The sequence below is a fragment of the Lepidochelys olivacea genome, assembly GCF_965140295.1.
Source record: "Lepidochelys olivacea isolate rLepOli2 genome assembly, chromosome: 14".
Classification (NCBI taxonomy): Eukaryota; Metazoa; Chordata; order Testudines; family Cheloniidae; genus Lepidochelys; species Lepidochelys olivacea.
The window spans coordinates 22,327,344-22,351,449 of record NC_140424.1 but is presented as its reverse complement, the minus strand read 5'-3'; the positions used below and the strand labels follow the sequence as shown (position 1 = coordinate 22,351,449).

General features: G+C 48.4%; 1 protein-coding gene across 10 annotated transcripts in view; it reads right to left on the bottom strand.

The window, feature by feature from the left end:
- Positions 1-24,106, bottom strand: part of ARHGAP44 (Rho GTPase activating protein 44) — a 152,920-nt gene that overhangs the window by 40,757 nt on the left and 88,057 nt on the right. For 9 of the 10 annotated variants that reach the window (XM_084647137.1, XM_084647144.1, XM_084647145.1 and 6 more), the window contains exons 2-7: positions 22,185-22,224; positions 15,251-15,355; positions 14,100-14,176; positions 13,145-13,256; positions 11,905-11,981; positions 5,908-6,025 (exon numbers count right to left, since the gene is read on the bottom strand). In XM_084647137.1, coding sequence (XP_084503263.1) covers positions 5,908-6,025; positions 11,905-11,981; positions 13,145-13,256; positions 14,100-14,176; positions 15,251-15,355; positions 22,185-22,224 — 529 coding nt within the window. The remainder of the gene's footprint in view (positions 1-5,907; positions 6,026-11,904; positions 11,982-13,144; positions 13,257-14,099; positions 14,177-15,250; positions 15,356-22,184; positions 22,225-24,106) is intronic. The other variant, XM_084647143.1, reaches the window with a different exon arrangement.

The following is a 24,106-nucleotide window of genomic DNA, read 5'->3' as shown; positions in this document are numbered from 1 at the left end:
CACACACAAATCCCTAATGAAAATAAAGCAGACCTTTGGCCATAAACACAAGCCAGGGGGTGGAAACAGGGCATGTGAGGGTACGCAAGGCAGTTGGGCTTTTATGGTTGTGTGTTAGGGATAATCAGGAACAGCCCTCTGTGTCTTTACTTCATCATTGTAGCTCCACCCCGACTCAAACAAAGCTCAGCACATGGATGGATAGATTAGACAGACAGACAGAAGTGTCATTCCACTATGGCAGACAAAATATTGCAAAATTCATTGCTTTTGCACATTCAAACAAGTGCCCCTTATCCCACCAATATGCATGCGCTTAACTTTATAGCGGAAGTAATCCCACCAATTCCAATGGTTCCTCATCATAGTGAAGTTAAACAGATGCATGAGTGTTTGCAGGATTGGGGCCATAGTCATGTTAATGCAGAAAACCATGTTTAAGTAACAATGCTACTAATTCAGCTCCCTTCCGGTACAATTCTTAGGCTGAGAGAGGAGAAGCAGGTCACTGACTATTTCAAAGCCTTTCAAGAGACAAACTTTAGAATGAATCTAACCACACCCAGAAATGACAAACTAGTGTTAAGTGTTGAAAGGAGCATGAAAGTCTATGCCAATGTCAATTCTGATACTCAGCTCAAAAAACGGACTTTATATGGAATAAAATAAATTTACCCTGCACAACAGGAGCTTTGGAGGAGAAGAAAAGAAGAATAGACCCATGCACAAAAACCCTGGATGCAAAGCTGTAAACACACACACACACACTCTCTCTCTCTCTCTCTCTCTTTCCCCCTTCCCTCTCTTTTGAGATTATGATTAGCCACCAGTCTGCAACAACTGTTCCTAAGCAGGATGGTTTGAAGCAGCGTCTGATTAGTCAAATGCCGCGTGTTCCCTAAGGGATGCACTGCATGTAACCTAAATGTGCTGCTTTTTTCGCTCTCTGTTTGGTTATTTTTGTCTGAGTGGTTCATTAAATATATACAGCCCATTATTGCTCAAACCAGTAATGGGCAGCACTTATTCAGTAAAGTACCTCTATGTTGGAGCGGGAAGGTACAATTTCTAGCTCAAGCAGACATACTCACACTACCTCTGATCGAGACAGCGCACTAAAAACAGAAGCATAGCTGTGGCAGCACGAGGAGCTAGCCACCCGAGCAGGTACCAAAGGTCTCGGACAGGACTGTCTCGGGGCGGCTAGCCCCTCCTGCGTGTTGTGCAGCTGTGGCTACATTTTATTTTTAGCAAGCCATCTTAATCAGAGTTAGTGAGGGTATGTCTCCTTAAGTTGGGAATTACGCCTGCAGCTCAAAGCTTGGACATACCTTAAGACTCTTTCATAGTTTGTAATATGCTGTATTGTTGTAGCCATGTTGGTCCCAGGATATTAGACAGACAAGGTGGGGGAGGTAATATCTTTTATTGGACCAATTTCTGTCATCTGCATAAGCTTTATACAGGGTAAAACAGATTTATTTAGGGTTTGGACCCCATTGGGAGTTGGGCATCTGAGTGTTAAAGACAGGCACGCTTCTGTAAGCTGCTCTTAGTTAAGCCTACAGCTGTTAGGGGACGTGGTTCAGATCTGGGTCTGGGTTTGCACCAGGCTAGCGGGTCTGGCTCAAACCAGGCAGGGCACTGAAGTCCTAAGCTGACAAGGCAGGAAAGCAGGGGCACAAGTAGTCTTGGTACACCAGTTGGCAACCCCCAGGGGGTTTCTGGGATCCAACCCATCACAGTGACATTTCTCATAAAAATGTTTAAAACATTTTGACCAGCTGTAGTATATTATATATCAAATTAAATATACACCTAGTGAGTTGCAAATTGCTTGTACTCAGAAAAGATACTTTAGAACTGGAAAAGGTGCAGAGAAGGACAACAAAAATGGTTAGGGGTATGGAACAGCTGCCATATGAATAGAGATGAAAAAGACTGGGACTTTTCAGCTTGGAAAAGAGACAACTAAGGGGGTATGATCATAGAATCATAGAAACATTAGGTTGGAAGAGACCTCAGGAGGTCATCTAGTCCAACCCCCTGCTCAAAGCAGGACCAACACCAGCTAAATCATCCCAGCCAGGGCTTTGCCAAACCAGGCCTTAAAAACCTCTAAGGATGGCTTCCACCACCTCCCTAGGTAACCTATTCCAGTGCTTCACCATCGCCTAGTGAAATAGTGTTTCCTAATATCCAGCCTAGACCTCCCTCACTGCAACTTAAGACCATTGCTCCTTGTTCTATCATCTGCCACCACTGAAAACAGCCTAGCTCCATCCTCTTTAGAACCCCCCTTCAGGTAGTTGAAGGCTGCTATCAAATCCCCCCTCACTCTTCTCTTCTGCAGACTAAATAAACCCAGTTCCCTCAGCCTCTCCTCATAAATTATGTGCCCCACCCCCTATCATTTTTGTTGCCCTCTGCTGGACTCTCTCCAATTTGTCCACATCCTTTCTGTAGTGGGGGGCCCAAAACTGGACGCAATACTCCAGATGTGGGCTCACCCAGTGCCAAACAGAGGGGAATAATCACTTCCTTCGATCTGCTAGCAATGCTTCTACTAATGCAGCCCAATATGCCGTTAGTCTTCTCGGTAACAAGGGCACACTGTTGTCTCATATCCAGCTTCTCGTCCACTGTAATCCCCAGGTCCTTTTCTGCAGAACTGCCGCTTAGACAGCCAGTCCCCAGTCTGTAGCAGTGCATGAGATTCTTCCGTCCTAAGTGCAGGACTTTGCACTTGTCCTTGTTGAACCTCATCAGATTTCTTTTGGCCCAGTCCTCCAATTTGTCTAGGTCACTCTGGACCCTATCCCTACACTCCAGTGTATCTACCTGTCCCACCAGCTTAGCGTCATCCACGAACTTGCTGAGCGTGCAATCCATCCCATCATCCAGATCATTAATAAAGATGTTGAACAAAACTGGCCCCAGGACCAACCCCTGGGGCACTCTGCTTGATACCGGCTGCCAACTAGACACAGAGCCGTTGATCACTACCCATTGAGCCCGACGATCTAGCCAACTTCTTTAACTTACTGGCAAGAATACTGTGGGAGACCGTTACCAAAAGCTTTGTAACTGTCTCCCACAGTATTCTTGCCAGTCAAGATATATCACGTCCACCGTTTTCCCCTGATCCATAGAGCCAGTTATCTTATCATAGAAGGCAATCAGATTGGTCAGGCATGACTTGCCCTTGGTGAATCCATGTTGACTGTTCCTGATCATCTTCCTCTCCTCCAAGTGCTTCAAAATGGATTCCTTGAGGACCTGCTCCATGATTTTTCTGGGGACTGAGGTGAGGCTGTAGTTCCCCAGATTCTCCTTCTTCCCTTTTTTAAAGATGGGCACTATATTTGCCTTTTACCAATCATCTGGGACCTCCCCAGATCTCCACGAGTTTTCAAAGATAATGGCCAATGGCTCTGCAATCACATCTGCCAACTCCCTCAGAACCCTCAGATCCGGATTCATGGACTTGTGCTTGTCCAGCTTTTCTAAATAATCCTTAACCTGTTCTTTCACCACTGAGGGCTGCTCACCTCCTCCTCATACTATGCTGCCCAGTGCAGCAGTCTGGGAGCTGACCTTATCTGTGAAGACCAAGGCAAAAAAAGCATTGAGTACTTCAGCTTTTTCCATATTGTCTGTCACTAGGTTGCCTCCCCCATTCAGTAAGGGTCCCACACTTTCCCTGACCTTCTTCTTGTTGCTAACATACCTGTAGAAACCTTTCTTGTTACCCCTCACATCCCTTACTAGCTACAACTCAGTTGTGCTTTGGCCTTCCAGATTACATCCCTGCATGCTCGAACAATATATTTATACTCCTCCCTAGTCATCTGTCCAAGTTTCCTCTTCTTGTGAGCTTCCTTTTTGTGTTTATGATAGAGGTCTATAAAATCATGACTGGTGTGGAAAAAATGAAAAAGGAAATGTTATTTACCACTTCACATAACACAAGGAACAGGGGTTGCTCAATAAAATCAATAAGCAGCAGGTTTAAAACAAACAAAAGGAAATACTTCTTTCTACAATGCTTAGTCCACCTGTGGAACTTGTTGCCAGGATGGTCAAGGATGCAACTCCGTGCTCTGGGTGTGCCTAGCCTCTGTTTGCCAGAATTGGGACTGGATGACAGGGGATGGATCACTCAATAATTGCCCTGTTCTGTTCATTCCCTCTGAAGCACCTGGCATCAGCCACTATCAGAAGACAGGATACTGGGCTAGATGGACCACTGGTTTGACTCAGTATGGCTGTTCTTATGGAGTAGTCTGTTAGACTGGTTTGGAATTCCTGAATACGTACAGTCACATCCTATAAAACCACATGAGTTAGTGCACAAACAGGTAGGGAATAGATTTTCAAGAGAGCTCAGTGCTTAAAGGTGCTTTAGGTGCTTAAATGGAATGGCCAGATTTCGGAAGTACTCACAAAAACTGGCTCCAGCTGTGGGAGCTAAGCACTTTTTAAAATCTAGCTCAAAATATACATACTAATACTTTGAAATCTTAAGCAGAAGGCAACAGAGAAGCACAAAGCAACTTACAATAGTAGGTCTTTCATAGCACCCTTAATCAGTAGATCACAAAGCAATTTACAAAGGAGGTCAGTATTATTTCCATTATACAGATGGGGAAACTGAAGCATAGGGAGGCAAAGTGACTTGTCCAAGGTCACCCAGCAGGCCCTCAGCAGAGCCAGGAATAGAACCTAGGTCTTCTGAGCTCCAGTCTAGTGCTCTCCCACTACGCAACACGATCTCCCTCTTCATGAGGGAAGTCCCACATTATGCTAAGAGGCAAACTGTCATTTATTTCTATTTAGTAGAAGATGTTTGGGTATCAGAATCTGTATTTTACAGATGGGGAAACTGAGGCACAAAGCAGGGGTGTGATTTGGCCAGTCTCTCACAACCAGTCTGCAGCAGAGAAGAGCCCACGACCCAGATCTGCTAACTCTTGGTCCTATGCTCTAACCACTAAACCGTGCCTCCTCTTGCACGTCAGTATATTAGGGTTCAACATACTACCGGTGCTGAATTTTGCAACAGTCCCCTGCCATAGTCCCCTAGGATGGAGGATACCTGGAAGAGTTTGCTTTGCAGCCCCAAACACTGCCAGATGGAGCTGGGATGTGGGAGGGCAAAGGGAGGAGAGGACATCCTTTCTTCAGTCATTGGTTTTCATCCACACTGGCTTATCAAACGAACAAACTGGAGGAAAGTGCTGGTTACCTCTTGGGGCCTGGGCACTTCACATACTGTGCTACTGCGGCTCACAATGCAACACCACACCCTGGCACCTGCTAATTACCTGGGCATGACACGGGAGGGCAGAAGCTGCTCACCAGCTCTCAGAGTTGTTAGCTTAGAGTTCTCCCCAACCTGGGGGAGGAGAGGGTCAGGGAGAGCCCACCTCAAACTGTGTGAGATCAAGGCAGAGAGGGTCAGGAAGCAGGTATGCCCTTAGGCTGTATGGGAGGCAGGGGGAAGGTGAAGGGAGCGAGTGGGGGGGGTCTCTCCCCAGGCTGCAGAGGATAGGTCTCACCTGGTGTAGCAGGAGGGTGATTGAGGGGCTCTGAAGTGGAGAGAGAGACAGGTTTCCTCTCCCTGCACCAGCAACTCCTCCTGGCAAAGGGTGAGGATTCCTGGCAGGGCTGTGGCAGGGAGCCTGAGACAAAGGCCGCTGACGCTGCCTATTGGGCACGGGGGGTCGACGGGGACTTCTGGGAACAGCAGGCCTTCATTGGCGTCACTCTCCCACACCTGTGCCCTGCTTGCCAGCATAGGCCTGCAACTCCCAGCCCCGAATTCCCCAACCCATATAAACCTTCTCCCATTCACTGGGCGTTGATGGACTGCACAGCTGTGAGATAAGAGAGAGTGAGAAGTACCCTGCAAATCTCCACTCTGTTCGCCGCCTCCTCCATCTCTTCCCTGAGAGCATCCGCTTTGGCACCCAACGGCTGCAGGTTGCTCGACAAACCTGACGACTTCGCCGACTGCTGCCACCTGAGAGGGGACGCAATGGAACTGGCGTCAGCAACGGATGGAAGAGCTGCCTGGCAAAGGGAACGGCCATGCAAGGGGCTCAACCATGTAGGCTTAGGTGCATCCTGACTGTAACCACTTAGCTCAAGATGGCATGTGGCAGACAAGGACCTGTGGTCTCCGTGGCCCGCCCCGGTACATTAAAAAGCCAGGTGGCTCCTCTCTGCTCCAGTATGTGCCAGTTAGGCCTGGCATGAGGTCAGTTAACATACTGGCTATTCTCTGGCCCGCCAGCAATGAGGGCCGAGTTACTTCTCAAAGGAGTTGAGCAAGTGATGTGTCCCAGAGGTTGGGTTGACCCAGCCTGAAAACAATCTCCTAGAAGATACAGGAGATTTAAATTAACCTTTCAATATTGTTTCAAAGAAAAAGCAGTTTCTAAAAGGCAAAAATCAGAGATTTCATAGATTCACAGCCAGAAGGGGCCATTCTGATCATCTAGTCTGACCTCCTGCATGATACAGGCCATGCAACTTTCCTGATGTAGATACCTATAGACTATTTTCAAATCACCCCTAACCTGCTCTTTGTTAGCTAAATAGATTGAGTTCCTTGAGTCTATCACTATAAGGTCTATTTTCCAATCCTTTAACATTCTTACGGCTCTTCTCTGAACCCTCTCCAATTTATCAGCATCATCCTTGAACTGTGGGCACCAGAACTGGATACAATATTCCACGAGCAGCTGCACTGGTACCAAATATGGAGGTGATATAACCTCCCTACTCCTACTCGAGATTCTCCTGCATACATACCCAAGGGTCGCATTAGCCCTTTTTGACAGTGTTACAGTTCGGGCACATGTGCAGCTGACTATCCACCCTGACCCCTAAGTCTTCTTCAGAGTCCCTGTTTCCCAGGGTAGAGTCCCCCATCCTGTACCTATGGCCCGCATTCTTTGTTCCTAAATATAGGACCTTCCATTTGGCTGTACCACATTATTTGCTTGCACCCAGTTTACCAAGAGATTCTGGTCTCCTCGTATCAGTGACCTGTCCTCTTCATTGTCCACCCCTCCCCCAATCTGCATGTCACCAGCAAACTTTATCATGAACGATTTTATATGTTCCGACAAGTCATTAATAAAAATATTAAAACAGCGCAAGGCCAAGAACTGATCCTTGTGGGATTCCAGTAGAAATGGAGCCACTTGATGACGATTCCCCATTTACAGTTACATTTTGAGACTTATCAGTTAACCAGTTTTTAATCCATTTAACGTACGCCATACACACTCTAGGTTCTTAATGAAAATGTCAAGCCGTACCAAGTCCAATGCCACACAGAAGTCTGGGGCCATGTCTACATTCAGCACAGCTACGGCATTGTATTTATGCTGCTGGTGCACTATAGTGTGGATGCGTCTATGGTGACAGAAGGGTTTTTTTTCTCGCTGTAGGTAATCCACCTCTCCGAGCGGTAGCAGCTAGGTTGACAGAAGCATTCTTCCACTGATCCAGCACATCTACACCCGAGCTTACGTCAGCATAGCTATGGAGCGCCTGCAACACAGCTATGCTGATCAAAATTTTAAAGGTTGACTAGTCCTAAGTATCAACACTATTACTAAGGATTTGATTCTGTCACAGAGGTCACGGATTCTGAGACTTTCTGGGACTTCTTCTGCAGCAGCAGGGCTGGAGCAGCTGTCAGCCCTGGGCCCATCAAAGCAGCAACCCCAGGGCTTAAGCAGAAGATGGGGTTGTGTCAGCACTCCTGGGGTTGGAGCAGCGGTGGTCAGCCCATGCTGCAGGAGCAGCTGCAGGGCCAGAGCAGTTGGCCGGAGGTTGGCCCTGGGGCTGAAATAGCTGCAGGGGTTGGATCAGCCCCCCTGGGGCTGGAGCAGCTGCCTGAGGTCAGCCCCTGGCAGTGTGCCCCCGCAGGGTATTTTTGGTAAAAGGCAGGGAGAGGTCATGGGCTTCTGTGATTTTTTGTTTATCGCCTGTGACCTGCCCCTGACTTTACTAAAAATACCTGTGATAAAGGTGACAGTTCAGGTTAAGATTCTATCAACCCAACTTGTAATCTCATCAAAAAATGCTCTGAAGTTAGTTTGACAAGATCTATTTTCCATAAGCCCATATCGATCAGCATTTATTACATTCACCTCTTTTAATTCTTAATGAATCAAGTCCTGTATCAACCATTCTATTATTTCGCCTCAGATCAATGTCCAGCTGACAGTCCCGCACCCCTCTGACGAGTTGCAATCTAAGTCACCATCTACATGGCCAAGGACGCAAAAGGATCATCATCAAGAGATATTTGCAAAGAAAAAGCTCTGGCAAGCCAGAATTTCACCATCGACAGGCAGAAGAACAGAATGGGAGATGTACTGGCAGGCTACCCTTGGGAGCAAGGTCTCCGAAGTCGTCTGTCTATGGAGAGAGAAGCTGCATGCAGCCTCTCACCCTACAATAACTCCTCACTTAATGTAGTCCCGGTTATTCGTTGTTATGTTGCTGATCAATTAGAGAACGTGCTTGTTCAAAGTTGTGCAATGCTTCCTCATAACGTTGTTTGGCAGCCGCCTGATTTGTCCGCTGCTTGTAGAAAGAGCAGCCCGAGCTGGTGGGGGCTTGGAACGAGGGTGGGCCGGCAGCTCCCCCATCAGCTCCCCGCTCCCCTAAGTTCCCTGTGGGGCAGCCGCCCAGCAGGTTATCAACTGCTGGACAGTTCAGCTGTCCCTCCCTGCACCTCCGTGTGCAGCTCCTACCCTCTGCCTTGGAGCTGCTCCTGGGAGCCTCCTGCTTGCTGTGCAGGGAGGGAAAGAGGGATGCTAATGTCAGGGGGTCCCCTGCCCCCCACTCCTTTACCCCATCTCCACAGAGCAGGGCGGGGGACGGCACACACGACATGACAGGGCTCAGGACAGAGAGAGCTTTCAGACAGCACCTGCTGTCTCAACTTGCTGATCTACTTAAAAAGGCAGGTTTCAGAGTAGCAGCCGTGTTAGTCTGTATCCGCAAAAAGGAAAGGAGGACTTGTGGCACCTTAGAGACTAACAAATTTCTTTGAGCATAAGCTTTCGTGAGCTACAGCTCACTTCATTGGATGCATGCAGTGGAAAATACAGTGGGGAGATTTATATACACAGAGAACATGAAACAATGGGTGTTACCATACTCACTGTAACGAGAGTGATCACATAAGGTGAGCTATTATCAGCAGGAGAGCGAGTGGGGAGGGAAAAACCTTTTGTAGTGATAATCAAGGTGGGCCATTTCCAGCAGTTGACAAGAACTTCTGAGGAATAGCGGGGCGGTAGGGGAATAAACATGGGGAAATAGTTTTACTTTGTGTAATGACCCATCCACTCCCAGTCTTTATTCAAGCCTAAGTTAATTGTATCCAGTTTGCAAATTAATTGTAATTCACCAGTCTCTCGTTGGAGTCTGTTTTTGAAGTTTTTTTTGTTGAAGAATTGCCACTTTTAGGTCTGTAAAAAGGCAGTGTACTTAGAGTGGGGTCAGCGTACTTAAAGGGGCAATGCGCATCTCTCTCTTCTCACACACACGGTGTGTGCGTCTGTCTCTCTCTGTCATGCAATCTCCCCTCCCTCCATTCATGCTGCCTTGTAGAGTGAGGCTACATTAACAACGTGTTACTCTTGAGGGCTCAGCCGAGCGCTTGTTCATCATTTAGCAGAATGGCATTCCCTGAGAAATATCTCACCCTGGATTCACTTAACATCGTTTCTCTTAAAGTAGCATTTTTCAAGAACATAACTACAATGTTAAATGAAGAGTTATTGTATTTCTATGCTGTTCAGGTTCTTCCACCACCCACATCACCTTAGTAGCTGAGCACCTTCCCGTGGTACATTAAGTGACGTGACCAACGCCTGTCACGTGTGGTTTGTTCTCTCTCTCATCCTCCCCTCCCCCCCCATGGGAGAATTGTGGGGCTTTGTTGTGGTACGGTCTTGTTTTGGGGTTTGCCTGTTTATATGTACACACTGCTCTGTCTTTACATTGCAGAAGGCAGGCAGAAGTGCACTGGACATTTGGAACTGAAGGTGGAGAGGTTTGTGATGGTCCTTAGTTCTTTGTCCTAGTTCGTTCTAGACCTGGTGGAGGTTCCAGGGACGCTCTGGACTATTCCAGCACGTTTCAAAAACATCTAGTTTGAAATAAAAATAAAACTATGATAGGCTGGGGTGGGAGGTTCCAGAGAAGAGTCTGAAGAGAAAGATCCCATTTTGGAAAGGATTTGGAAAGGATAAAAAAAAAAAAAAAAAAAAAGTTTTCACATTTTCCTGTAGCCCCCTGAACAAAACCTCCTCACCAGCCTGCTCGTCTGACGGACAGCAAACAGAAAGTGACCTGATCAGGATCACTGAAAGCTGGGTAGGGAACAAGCCTTTCTATTTGCTTTGTGATGTGCCTAGCACACCTCTCAGGGCGACAATAATAACAACCTGCGTAAAAGGGGAACAATAAACTACAATTTGTTAAAAAATATTGCATTCTTAATAATGGACAGCATTTGCAAATAACGTACTGGACTAATTTTTTTAAATAGGATTTTTATGTGGTTAGCATCCTTTTAAAATCCAGCCACATCAAATTTCTCATCACCCTGCTCTCTTTTCATTTAAAAAAAAAAAGTTGAAAACAAATCACCTCCGGAAAACTCCAGACTCAGGCAAAATGTGTTTCTGCTCATAGTATAACCTCCTGGAAAGCTAGGTTTCTGATGGAACATGCTGGCCCATCCACACCTCTGGCTGTGCTAGCTAGGGCTTAGCAACGCTCCAATAAAGCGGTAGGAGTCTACTTTGTGACGAATCCCTGCCTGGCTATGCAAGGCCTCACCAAAATGGAGAAGAACCAGACTTGTGCAACAAACAAATAATCCCGTTTTGAAGACAGCGTGCAAGGAAAGGAATCTGCATATTTTTCAGATGGAAACTGAAATGCTGGCTCATTGCTTAACCTGACTCCAGGGCATTTGCTGGTGGCCTGACATGGACCCATTGACTGCACCTGTCATTCACCGGGACAGATCGACAGCCCCTGCCAGGTACTCCTAGTGGTGATAACACACGGTGGGGCAGGACAGCTGGGCAAGGCTAGTGCATTGGAATGATGCATGTGAACACACCCAACGCTAATGGAGACTCCAAAGCAACCTTCTCAACTGTTCTACAAATTAAGATGAAGTAAATAGACACATAAAAATAAACTTCTCAGTAGAGTGATCATGATGGAAAATCGATACTAACTGGTCCTAAGTAAAGTGGAATCCCCCACACCATACTCCCACGTAGGCGTCTTTAGACAGAAAATCAAAAATACTCTGTGTGGTAAAAGCTGAGCCAGGCTGATGGGACGGATTCAGGCTGGATCTGATAGATTTAATGGCAGAGACTGACCAGTCAATGCATCCTGATTGTTTTATTTAGCTCTGGAGGCCTAGACAGAATGAGGTGGTGAGCGTCTCAGTCCTCTGTCACCTCACCAAATCCACCGATAGGCACGGCACCCATTGGGGCACCTGCTTGGCTCTCTCAGCTGATGGGCCAAGGAGTGAATGGGTGACACAGACTGAAACACATGGTCATTGTGGACCAAGACTGAGGCCCAGTGGTGGGGTGACATGGAAGAAATGTGCACCACTGCTGCCTAAACTATCCATGCTGTCTGGACAAACAAAGCACTTCTCGCTTCGGAGCTGTCAATCCACTGCTCTGAAATCAGCCGTAATTCACTCGGGAACATTTCTTAACAACTACAGAAGTTGCTTCGAAAATCATTTTTCCAAAGTCATTGAAAGAGGAAAACCGGCTGGGCAGCAAAGCCAGCTGGAGGGAGACCGACCGAGACGATGCTTCCTACCTTGTCCGTGAGGAATCCATGTCCAGGACTAATTTTGCTAAATGCTTCCTCTGTTTTTGGATATTTGGGATTTCCACCTGCAGCAAGGAGACAAAACGCCACAGCTGGAGCGCGGGCTGCCGCTGTCAACCGCCCAGAACAGGCGCTCCCAACCTCGTGGGGCGACTGCACCTGTCCACAAGGGAAGACCTTTGCCGCCCCAGCCACTGCTCAGTGCCTCCCGTTCAATTGGTCACACATTGACCCCCAATGCGGGCAGCCTGCCCGTCATGGTGAGACTGGCATGCTCACGGGAGGCTCTACCACTGGGGTCTGCCCCCACTCGGAAAAGTGAGACAATGAAATCAGAGTAAAACAGGTTCCCAGTTCTATGCTCTATTCACCGTTCATTTGTTGGAATGGGTCTTTGGGATGCAGAACCCTTGCAAGAAGAACAGCACAGATGCACTGTAGAATCAGGGGCATTTTGCACGCGTCTGTCTGCCTGGCTTGCCGGAGATGTAAAGCCACAGTAGCAGCCGCATTTCACTGAGCAGCCCAGGCTCCCTGGCAGAGCACAGGGGAGCACTTGCAAAAATGCCCTGAATTAACAATTACAAAAAAGGCAAGTTGAAGGCCCCCGTCCCTCACCCCCATAACCGTGACCTAAGGCTGCCTAGAACAGCACAAGTGCCTTTGCAGACCAGGAAGGCGAGATGGGCAGTGTCAGCACCCAGAGACCCAGCACAAAGGCTTGTTGTTCCAGGCCTGATCTGTAATTCATTCCATGCGTGGGATGCCCATTGAAGCCACCAAGAGTTCTGTATATGCTAGGCTCTTAGGATCGGGCTGCAAGGTAGAGATGGGGAGCCTAGATCCCTCATCAAAAAGCCCTTTGGAGAACGTGTACCATTAGCTGGGAACCCCAGCCTAGGACACAAGGAAGAATCCTAATGAGCGGCAGTGAAAAAAAGCGAACAGAATGTTGGGAATCATTAGGAAAGGGATAGATAATAAGACAGAAAATATCGTATTGCCTCTATATAAATCCACGCTATGCCCACATCTTGAATACGGAGGGCAGACGTAGTCACCCCATCCCAAAAAAGCGTGTGGAACCCCACCCTGAAAGGCACCGCTGAAGGGGAGTGACTCCATTCAGCAGAGCTCATCACCGCTGCTCCATGCACCGGCCAGAGGGGTCGGTGTCGCACACCTTGCCAGCCCTGCTGCTGGCTCTCAGCGCCTCGATCCCCCTTACCTCAGCTAGCACAAACAGAGGCTCGATCACATCCCGTTCTACTTCCAGCTCGAAATGGATGAGCTCCTGGGCTAGTTTATCCTCCGCCTCGCCGCATAGTTTGAGCATCTTCCTGCAGAAGGGAAGAGATGGGAGAGACACGGCGTGAAAACCCAACTCCAGTGCCCCCCCACCCCATGTGCACTCACACGAGCTGTGCAACTGAGACATTAAGAAGTGCAACTTGGCGGCTTGTGCACCACAGGGATGGGACTGGACGCAAGGGCGCTCGCTGACATTTTCTGCGTGAATGCACTGGCCTGCAGACAAAGGCATGGCAGGATGAGAGCGAGGCCTTGTGCCACATGCCTCAGCCAGCTCTGGGGCAGGGGGTGAAGGGCAGCAATACCCAATAGGGGTGTCATTCATGGTCTTCAGTGTAGATGGTTAAGGGTCACCCGACAGGCGTCCCTGGGGGTTGAGGGAGTGGAGGACACCCTGTGTGACTGGGGGTAGAAAGTCAGGACAGGAGGCAGCATCCCTTCTAGGAAGGTTGTAGAGACACCCAAGGGTGTACCATGACCTGTCAGGGGGTGGGTCAGCAGGGTGGGAGCAGGAAGAGCCATGGCCTGCAGGTTTCTGGGACTCTAGTCTCCCTCTGCAGGTATGGTTGCCCCTTCGAAGCCTGCTGGAGGGGAGAAGAGCCTAGCCAGAGGCTGTCCCCCTCTGCCGCACCCCCACATCAAGGGGGGGCAGTGGGACTGGACAGGGAGTGAGCAGAAACAGCCCATGAGGGCGCTGCTCGCCTGCCGCTCATCAACCCTGTACGCACTGTAGCCAGGAGAAGCCTGGGGAGCCAGCCTGCTTTGCTAGCATTTCACACCCACTTTGCAAGGCTGTCAGCCATGAGGCAAGTAGCCAGGAAGGGGAGAGCCTGGAGCATGCAGTGGACCACAGTCTACTTAGAGCTTCTTACCCCAGTAGAGAGTCGTCCCCTAAAATGGCGGAGCCTTCCGTTAAGCACTGGGCCAGTGTCGTCAAAGGTAACTTTTTCTGCAAAGGAAGCATGCTGGGCATGAATGACTGTCCAACGGAGAGCAGGATTCTCACATGGCCTGCAATCTGAGATTCAATTCTAGTGCCACCTCCAGGTGGGCAGGGAGGGGCTGGGCTACAGAGACCAGGACTGGTTTGGGGGGTGCGTGCCCATTCCTGGTGAAAGGGTCTCTCAGCTCCCTGCCTTGGCCTGGCTGGTTAGCAGGCCAGTGAGGAGCCCACACAGCCTGAAGGCTGCAGGACAAGACAACTGCTCGCACCTTAAACGGTGCAGCAAAGACGTATGAAAGAACCAGCCCCCAGCCAACGCCCCCATGACCCCGGCACCCTGGGGATGTGTGAGCTGGGACCGAGCACTGAGGTTCATGGTCCAGGCCCATCCCAACCACCCAGCCCTACGGGGAGCACTAATGCTGCCGATGCATTACCCAACAGGCTCCGGTTTAGTACTTAAATCTGACCTCCGACCCCATGCTCTGCAGGGACGTGGCTGCCCATGGTCACACAGCTGCCATGGGAGGGAAGCGCCCCCCACAGGAAGGCGAGAGAGCTGCAGGCAAAGCTCCCCAGCCCTCATCCTGCCCCAAACACACACAGGTTTGGCAGAGAGCAGGCAACGGAGGAGAACAGGCTAGTCCCGGTGACGTTTGACAGGAGGAAGCTCTGCTGATGGCATTTCACTTCTGCTTCACTCAGCATTCTCCCTCCCACTCTCTCTGGCCTGCGTCCCTGACGCCGGTGGAGAAAAAGCAAAGATGAAGTCAGTCTGCAATCACACAGCAGAGAGCGGCAGCTTGACACGCAGGCAGAGCTCGGCAGGGATTCACACCCAGCTGAATGATTTAATACACACACACCCTATGGGCCAGATACATTCCAACGCATGCTGTGCGACCCCTCCCCCCACAGCCAACTTAAGGTCACAGAAATATATGGAGGATTGATTCATTTACACATGCATTAAGAAGACTTTTCAGTTTTCTGCAGACTCCCTCTAGAGCCTGAGCCCTGACACATCCCGTGCTTAACATCTGGCTGCTTACAGCCCAAATTCTTAACTCAGCCACTTACTGAGCGCTTGTCAGCATCCACGCCTTGCTGCCCCTGCAGACAGGCTGTCAGCTTCTTGTGAGTGCTGTGGGAGACCTGCTTCACCAACTCCAACCGCTTCTCCACCTGCAGATGGACGGACACAGTTGGCCGCACATCAAAGCAACAGCCGCCAGCGCACCAGCTGTGAAAAACAATCCGAGGACAGCTGTCCCTTCCCCACCTGTCCCTCGTCCCACAGACAGAACATTGCCCCTTGAAGCCCGCCGCCGTGACCCTGAGCACAGCTCCCCACTTCAAAGAAAGAGACTGCGCTAGGCCTTATGAAGTCGTATGTCCCGTTGTTCCTTACGAGATACATGGTGCAGCATTGGTGCCATAACGTGCACCGAGAGCAGCTTTTGCGGGGGTTTTGTGCAAGGAAATTGTAAGCAGGATTGAGAATTGGGCTCACTGCTGCTGCTCCTGGTTACACATTTACTTCCTAAGGGGGTATTTATTGATGCACAGTCATTCACAGACTGTATTGTTCAGTTCATTCACACAAATTAATGCAACCTTTTAATAATATAGGAAATAAGTGTTCAGGGATAAGATAGAACATTCCATGTAACTTACATCGGACATTTATATAGTATTTTAATCCTAATGGATCCCAAAACACTGCTACAGGCTGTACAGAGAGGGATCATTTAGCGCTCATGGAAATGCAGCCACCTCTGGAGTAGAGCCCAGCACCTGTGTAACACCACACAATCCCTATTGTATCATTTAGGACAGGAGAGGGAAGTTTAGATAATCAGAATGTAGTTTCCCAAAACAGAATTTGGCCATGACATGAGGAATCCGTTACTGTTTGGGCTCTTAATAAAGGGTGATTAACCTTTGGAACAAACTGTCAAGGAAAGTGATGGACTCTCCAGCTCCTGGAGTCTTCACATCCAGAGTGGATGCTCTGGTCAGACACAAGTTTTTGGACTCTTAGCCTTATGCTATCCAGGAGGCCAGACTCGATGGTTTAATGGTCCCTCAAAATCTATGAATCTAAATGACCACAAGAGGTGACAACCTCTATACTACGCCTCATTCAGAAGATGGCGTGACTGCCCAGATTCCGGAACAGCTGAGATGAGAGAGGCAGAGAGACCATGGTGACAGAACTATGTAGAGAGATCAGGTAAAAGACTGGGAGACGTTGCCAGTGCTTACTCTTTGCTCTTCTATTCCACGACAACACCTCTATCATCTCACTTGTGTGTGAATTTCCACACAGGTTTGTATTTGAAGCAGATACTGTTGGAAGGGGGGCAATGGGAGCAAACACCTGACAAACAACACATTCACTTTAAATATTTCTCTGATCCAAAAAGCTATGCCTCCTAGAAAGGAAGGGAACCCCAACAAACTAAAGGCAGTCCCAGAGAATTTGAATCGCATCCCTGGGTCCCCCATTAGCAACTCCAGGGCAGCATTTGCTATCTAGCTCAGATCCAGATAGGGCTCCTGTTACCACAGAAACAAGGCCCTTCACTTTCAGTTTGCATTTGGTTTCAAATTTCCCAGAAATGTATCAGTGTTTATTATGAAATTTAAAAAAAAACAGGTTAAAATCAGTGCAAAAAATTAACTTCACAGTTTTCTGGGTAAATATCGGGGTTGATACAGAGAGAGAGAAGAGAAAAGAGTATAAAAGAGAGAAAAGTCAGTGTATTGAAAGTAAAAGCAATTTAATGCTGTGGTTTATTTAGTAACATGTACATTAACAGTACATACAAACACGCACACTCATGCCTCTGTGTGTGTGTCTTCCGCTACACTGCCTTAGTTTAATAGACAGCCTCATATTTGCACACAGACTAACTTATTATTAACATGAACATCTGCCTACTAAAAACAATGAGGAGTCCAGTGGAAGCTTAAAGACTAACAGATTTATTTGGGCATAAACTTTCGTGGGTAAAAAAACCCCAAGCCCAAATAAATCTGTTAGTTTTTAAGGTGCCACCGGACTCCTCGTTGATTTTGTGGATACAGATTAACACGGTGACCCCTCCGATATCTACCTAATGTAATACATGGGGTTACAGCTTGTGCTCTTTATTCCCCAGGAGAGGCAGGTGAGGCTATGGAGCTTTCTGTTTCTCCCAATATCTTGCTGGGGAGCAGCTGAGAGTCAAGCTGAAGACTGGCATGTGAGGCCCCGGCTCGGACACACTGAAAACGTTATCTGAACACTCAGCAAGGTAATTTACTAAATATAAGTAAACAAGAACTTTTGAAAACTGAAGCTTGGTGGCTCTGGGAAAATGTGAAGTGGGGCAGAACGATCAAAATCTCGGAAAACAACATGGAAAAAGTAACTTTCTTCATCTCTTGCGCATTAGGGAAAGTGCTGCAACTCCAGAGACACCAGCAGGCCTACGGGATTTAAAGGAAAGAGTTCAATTTGAGCATCTGGGTGGAAGCAGAGGGTTGGGAGGATAGTTTGAGGATGGACTGCTCTACATAAGCCCATGGATCATCACTCTACAAACTCTTCATGGAAAATGCACTGCTGTGCAGCTATCATAACCTTCATCCCGGCTCAATACAGAGATGGGATCCTGGTTGGGGATGGTGCATGTGTGTTGGAAGGGAGGTTCCAGATATTATATTCAGGAGGTAGGTACGGTGCACATAAGTGCATGTTGGAAGGGAGGTACTAGATATTACATTAAGGAAGAAAGTGGATGCACTGTTCCTCATTCTCTCTTGGGATAGTCACCTAAGAAGAAAATTAGATCTTTGGATAAACTGGAATGGAGGCTTTCATTATTTTCTCTGCAAAATTGCATGCCACTCTTGAAAGGTACAAAAATCCCCACCCCCTACCCTATTGAGGCCAAACTCTGCTCTCACCAGTGCCAGCATAAAGCCAGTTAACACCACAGACGTCTATGGACTTAATCCAACTTTATATTGGTGTAACTGAGAACAGAATTTGGTCTTTAAATGTCAGATTAGCCTGCAAGATTCCCAAAGATCTAACAGCCTCCAAAGAGGATCTGGACTCTGCCAAGAATTTCTCTATTTCTGGTTGTGATGAGAAACAATGTGCATGTGAAGCACGTTCATTTAGCATCCAGCTCCCTCTTCAGGTCTAGGAGTCCCTGCATGAACTTCAGTGTGACCTGGATCAGGACCCTAGAGTCAATGTGAACTGGATGTATTGACACTGGCTGATGGTTGTAGGATGAGAGAGCTTCAGCTTTCTATGAGTAAAACGGGGCCGTGTTCCATGGGCTGTATCTGCTGGCTGTAAACAGCTGCCTCCCCTCTCAGCAAACCTGAGGAACTGTTTACAATGAGAAGGGAGAACCATTTCCCTTTGCTCATAGCTCTCCCTTTTGGTTTGGATTTGGTTCTAGGTGGCACAGGGAAGGCACACGAACTAAAATATAGAATTGGTCTAGTGGTTAGAGCACTAGCCTAGAACTTGGGTTCAATGCCTGGCTCTGCCACTGACTTCCTGCGTGACGTTGAGCAAGTCACTTAACCTGTCTGCGCCTCAGTTTCCCCATCTGAAAAATACGTAGAATAACACTTACTGGAATCCACCTCATATGTTCTGAGGCATGGAAAGATATTCTAAAAGTGCTTTGAGAGCCTGTGATAAATGTGGGAATTTTGGTAATATTTTTATGATTCCTGTGCATGCCTCAGTTTACCAGTGGGCTTTGTATTGCTGTGCACTGAGTGTAAAGGGAAGGGACAAGGTGTGGGACTCACACAGCTGCCTGGCTGGAAACCAGAGTCATTAACACATGGAGTAAAGGCTACACAAGTGCATGGAGGATCCAGAAGAGACAATGGAGACCCCAGTGGCCAGGACATTCACACCTTGTGACTAACATCTGAGAAAAAGGAGCTTCCCCACATCCTCCCACCTTCCCTGCAGGGAAGTGGAGCAAAGGCCCCTAGCTGGAGAACAAGGGGAAAGGAGCGAGATGGCTCTCTCATCTCTCAGAGGGTATGGCTACACAGCACTTAAACACCCAGTGGGACTGTAAAACTGCGGTATAGACATTCAGATTCAGGCTGGAGTCCAGGCTCTGGGATCCTCCCCCATCATGTGGTTCCAGAGTTCAGGGTACAGCCTGAGCCCAAATGTCTACACTGCAATTTTACAGCCTCAGAGCTGACCAGGCTGGCCCGGGGGGCAGTGTTAATTGCTATGCAGACATACCCAGAGACATGGGACTCTTACGTGGGACAAAGAAAGGAGGGGAGATGGTTCCTACAGCAGCATGGCTATAGCTAGCATGGACTGTGCCCTAACCTTTGCTGGTCTGTGCTAACCAAAGAATTCCCAGATTCTCTGACCCGGAGACTAATCTCTACCTTGTTTTGAAAAGACTGCCTGGTGTCAGTGCAAATACCCCCTGAGAGCACTGCACTCCGACGAGATAAAGAACAAGGTCTGGTCTACACTAGAGCCCTGTATCGGTATAAATACAGCGCTCACGGGTGTGAAAAATCCACCCCCCTGTGTGACATAGTTATACCAGCCTAACCCCTGTGTAGACAGCGCTATGTCTCCCGTTGACATACCTATGGCCTCTCAGGGCGGGGGATTAACTACGCCGACGGGAGAGCTCTCTCCCATCGGCTTAGAGCATTTCCATTAAAGCGCTACAGCAGCACAGCTGCACCAATCCAGCATTTGAAGTGTAGACGTGCCCCAAGCCTCCCACAGGAGTGTGGCCTGGCTGGACTCGCTGCAGGGAGCCATGGATACTGTCTGACAGGGAAGGCTGGCACCCGAAGACCCAGTTTTGGAGTGGTCCCGCCCTGTGGAACTGTGTGGCTCCTGGGGTCTGGCACACTAACAGGGTCACGCCCAAGGGACTGGCTCCGGACTGGGGCAGAGACCGGATCCTGTGGATCCGCGACAGATCCTAAAAGGAAATGGGCTATAAAAGGGTAAAGCATGTTGGATTTCTCCAAACCACTTGGAAACACTCCCAGGCAAAGGCCTCGGTTACTCCTTTAAGCTGACTCAGTCACATGCGTCTCCTGAGCAAAGAATGCCACGCACACAGCAGTGAATTTTGCAGGAAAGTTTCATGCCATAGATTTTTCCTTCACAGGACTCAGCAGAGGACGGAACGGTTGACATGCACAGGGCGCTCGGACCGTTGTTAAGCAATAGTCCCAAATGACACAGGTCAGTGCACCCGTGTACTAAGGGGCACACATGTTCTCTCACTTCCACCTTGCACTTTCCTACTTCTTCATCACCTGAAAAACTGAGATGGCTTGTGTGTGTAGCGATGTGATTAGAAGAGGAAGTGATGGCATCTCCAGGAACACCTGGAAAAACACTTTTAACCGTTTCTAAAGAAATTCCTGTGTAGACATTATCTGTTTCTTTTCCCTTTAACAACAGGAACATGTCTGTACAAGTGGCATCATTGTTTCTCAAGAGTTTGACTTCTTCCTTGTGGAGATGTTTCTTGTCAGACAAAAGAGATCGGTGTATGAACACGGTACAGATGCTTAGAGAAGAATAGATAGATGCAATATAAAAGCCAGGGAATTTACTCCTGTGTTTGTAAACTCTTTGGGCCAGGAATCATCTCTCTTAGGTTTGTACAGCACCTAGCACAATGGGATTCCGACCTATGATGTGGGAGCCTCTCCGCCCCCCCCCCCACTACTGTAACATGAAAAGTAAACAGAATGACATGCTGCAAGCAGTAATATTGCTGTTGACACAAAAATAAAGCCTCAAGTTTCAGTGTGGTCTAAAGTTACCTCTGCTGGAATCCTCTCAAACCATCCCCATCCCGTAGCCACACTTCTGTGAGCCAGGCATACGCTTGCATACTCGTCGTCAATAGCCCAGTTAGTAGCACTGTCACTTTCATCAAGGCACATCCCATTGCAATGCGTTAGGATAGGTTTTATTCCCTCTGCTCTCATTAACCAGTCTTCAACAACAACCCACATACACAGAATGTGGAAGTGTGCAGAATGCACATCGAACAAAATTCTCCCAATGCAGGGAGTGGGGCTGGCATTTTATATTACTCTATTAACAGCACGTGAACAGCAGAGACATCTTATCGAGCCTCATGACCCCAGCATCAGTGCTAATGCCATGCAAGATGCTAGGTGGGATTTCCAAAAGTGCTCAAGCGTTGGCTTAACTTGGTTTCTATGCAAGTCAACAGCACCATTGACTTAAGTGGGAGCAGAGTTAGGTCAGCGGCGAACGCCTCTGAAAACTCTATTTCCTTTTAGAATGTGAAACGAAAATCCACATCACCAAACTGAGCGAAGCCCGCGAACCCACAACAGAACAACATGCAGCTGATTCAACCCGGTTTGTGCATAAAGGCAACAAATACAGCTGCAAACAGGGCAGGCAGGATTGGTTACTGTCATCTTGAAAAAAGTAAAGGAGGACTTGTGGCACCTTAGAGACTAACAAATTTATCTGAGCATAAGCTTTCTTGAGCTACAGCTCACTTCATCGGATGCTTCATCTTGAAGCTGACCTTTGAAGCAGTCCTTGATCTGATTGTACATGACCTGACTCCAACCTTGAGAGCAAATGCTTTGTGCCCGTATAGGGAGACGAATGAGCAGTCTTCCAACCAGCGTGCATTGCAGAGAGATGCGCTTTACTCCAGCAGAGCTCCCCCTACAATCAGCTATGGAATGGGGAGTAAAATGAGCCCTCCCGCTTGCTAGTGATGGGTTTGTCCCAGAGAGACTATATAACCAGTACAAGGTCACACCTTAAATCTATTCAAGCTGTGGACTTAAATCCAGGCCTCCCAAGTCCTAGGCTAGTGCCCTAACCACCAGACAAGCCTGCCTCTCGGGGGGGGGGGGGGGGAAGAAATAGACCTCCTTAAGCAGGTCTCAGACTGTGGTCGCCAGCTGTCAGGAAAGAGAGTCAATTTACCTGCAAGAGATCTTCACTCAGGACTTCTGTTTTTTCAGCTCTACAAGGGGGAAAAAAAGTGTTAGTTGCGATGCAGACAAAAAAAAAAAATTAAAAAAAAAATTGATAACTAGCTACAAACCCAGGTGGCATCCCACCCAGAGACATCCACATGATGCATGCAGGGGTCAGGCTTTGGAGAGCACCCGGACACATGTGGAGCTGCCCTGTAACAATTTATGAATACCGTGAATTGGCCTGGTTATTGGGCTGTTCACTGTATATTGGGTTAAATCAACAAGGCTGTTGGGAAAAGAAGCAATGGGAAACAAGAGATTAAGATAAGCCACCCCACAGTAAAGTAGGATATGTCCGAACTGCCGTCATTCCATACAACCCGCCTCAGAAAAATCCTCCGTATCTTTTGGCCCAGAACAATCTCAACCCAAGATCTATTGACACAATGCAGCCAAGAGGATCTGAGCACCATCCTTGCCATGAGGCACTGGAGATGGAATAGCCACGTGCTTCGGATGGAAACTGATTTAATCAGCAGAGTAGCAATAAGATGGACACCTGAAGGCAAGGGAAAACAAGACCGCCCGAAAACAACATGGAGGAGAGCTGTGGAAGCCGAGCTGAAAAACCTGGGGCACAGCTGGGGAACCACTGAAAGACTTGCCAGAAACAGACAGGAGTGGAGGAGCTTCGTCGCTGCCCTAAACGCCAGAGGTGTAATGGGAACATGATGATGACCCCACAGTAAACACTTGAGGGCTGTTACAGGACAATGGCAGAGCCACTGGCTCTGAGGGCTCTGTCTTGACCTTCTGGACCAGTTTGGACAAGCAGGGCCAAAGCCTAGGAACTGACCAGGAGAAGGGATCTCTGACTGGACAAAACAAGGCTCTCTTTCCATGGGGGGTAGCTGTTGGAGAGCATTTTGGGAAAGAGTGACACAGGCACCTCCTGTGGGGTCTGAAGCGGCTGGACCTGCGGGGATGGGAGGTGTATAGGTAAGAGAAACATGCATGGTGACTGCTTATTGTTTTAAGAACTTTGTTTCTAAATGCTCTATCAACACTGTGGTTCATGCAGGCTGTCCAGTCACTGTACTGACCATGGTCACAGACTCCTGAAGGGAAGGGCTGCACGTGCCTGAATGCAGGCAGACCCGCTGGGTAAGCCTGGCTGATTCACAGGGTCTGGTAGCCCAGGGTCTGGTCTGAGGGTGGGAGATTCGCATGATTCCAGCCCAGAAGACAGAAAGGCCTGACATCTGAGGACGTGCACTGAGATACCAGAGGGTGACAGAGGAGCAGCTCACCCGATAACCATGACAAGTGCTACCCTGGAAACCACAGCTGAATCCCGTGTTTGGTGGGACACCCTAAGCAATGCAGCAGAGTAGCCAGCTGTGCTGTATAGAACAAGCCACTGATCCCTACCTGGGGAAATCCAGCCTGCTACCTACTGTGTGCAACAGTCCCAGTAACCCAGATTTATCACTTTTGCTTCCTTGTCTCCTGGGCCCCCCAAGAGGCTGCGGGCTGTATTTCTGCTGCACCGGAGTCCGACTAAGGCGAGTGATATCTGCACGTCTTTTTAGGGGAGGAAATGGGAAACACTTGAACACAACGCTCCAACCTCCCTTTCTTTACAGGCTGAGCTAAAACACAGCTCCGAACACACCAAAGAGCTTGAAGGAACTCTTGATGGGCCCATTCTGAGGTCACAGAATGGAGCCGAGCTGTCTTGGGAAGAATGATTCTGACTCATGGAGGCAGCAAAGCAGCTAGCTTGATCTCCAGAGTGTCATTGGCTCAGGCTAGAGGAAAGTGCCAAGCCCAGAGACACCTGATATTACCGTGACACTGTAAAGCTCCTTTCATGGGAGAACGTCAAAGCCCTTTTAAAACCATTGATGATTAAGCCCCCTGGCA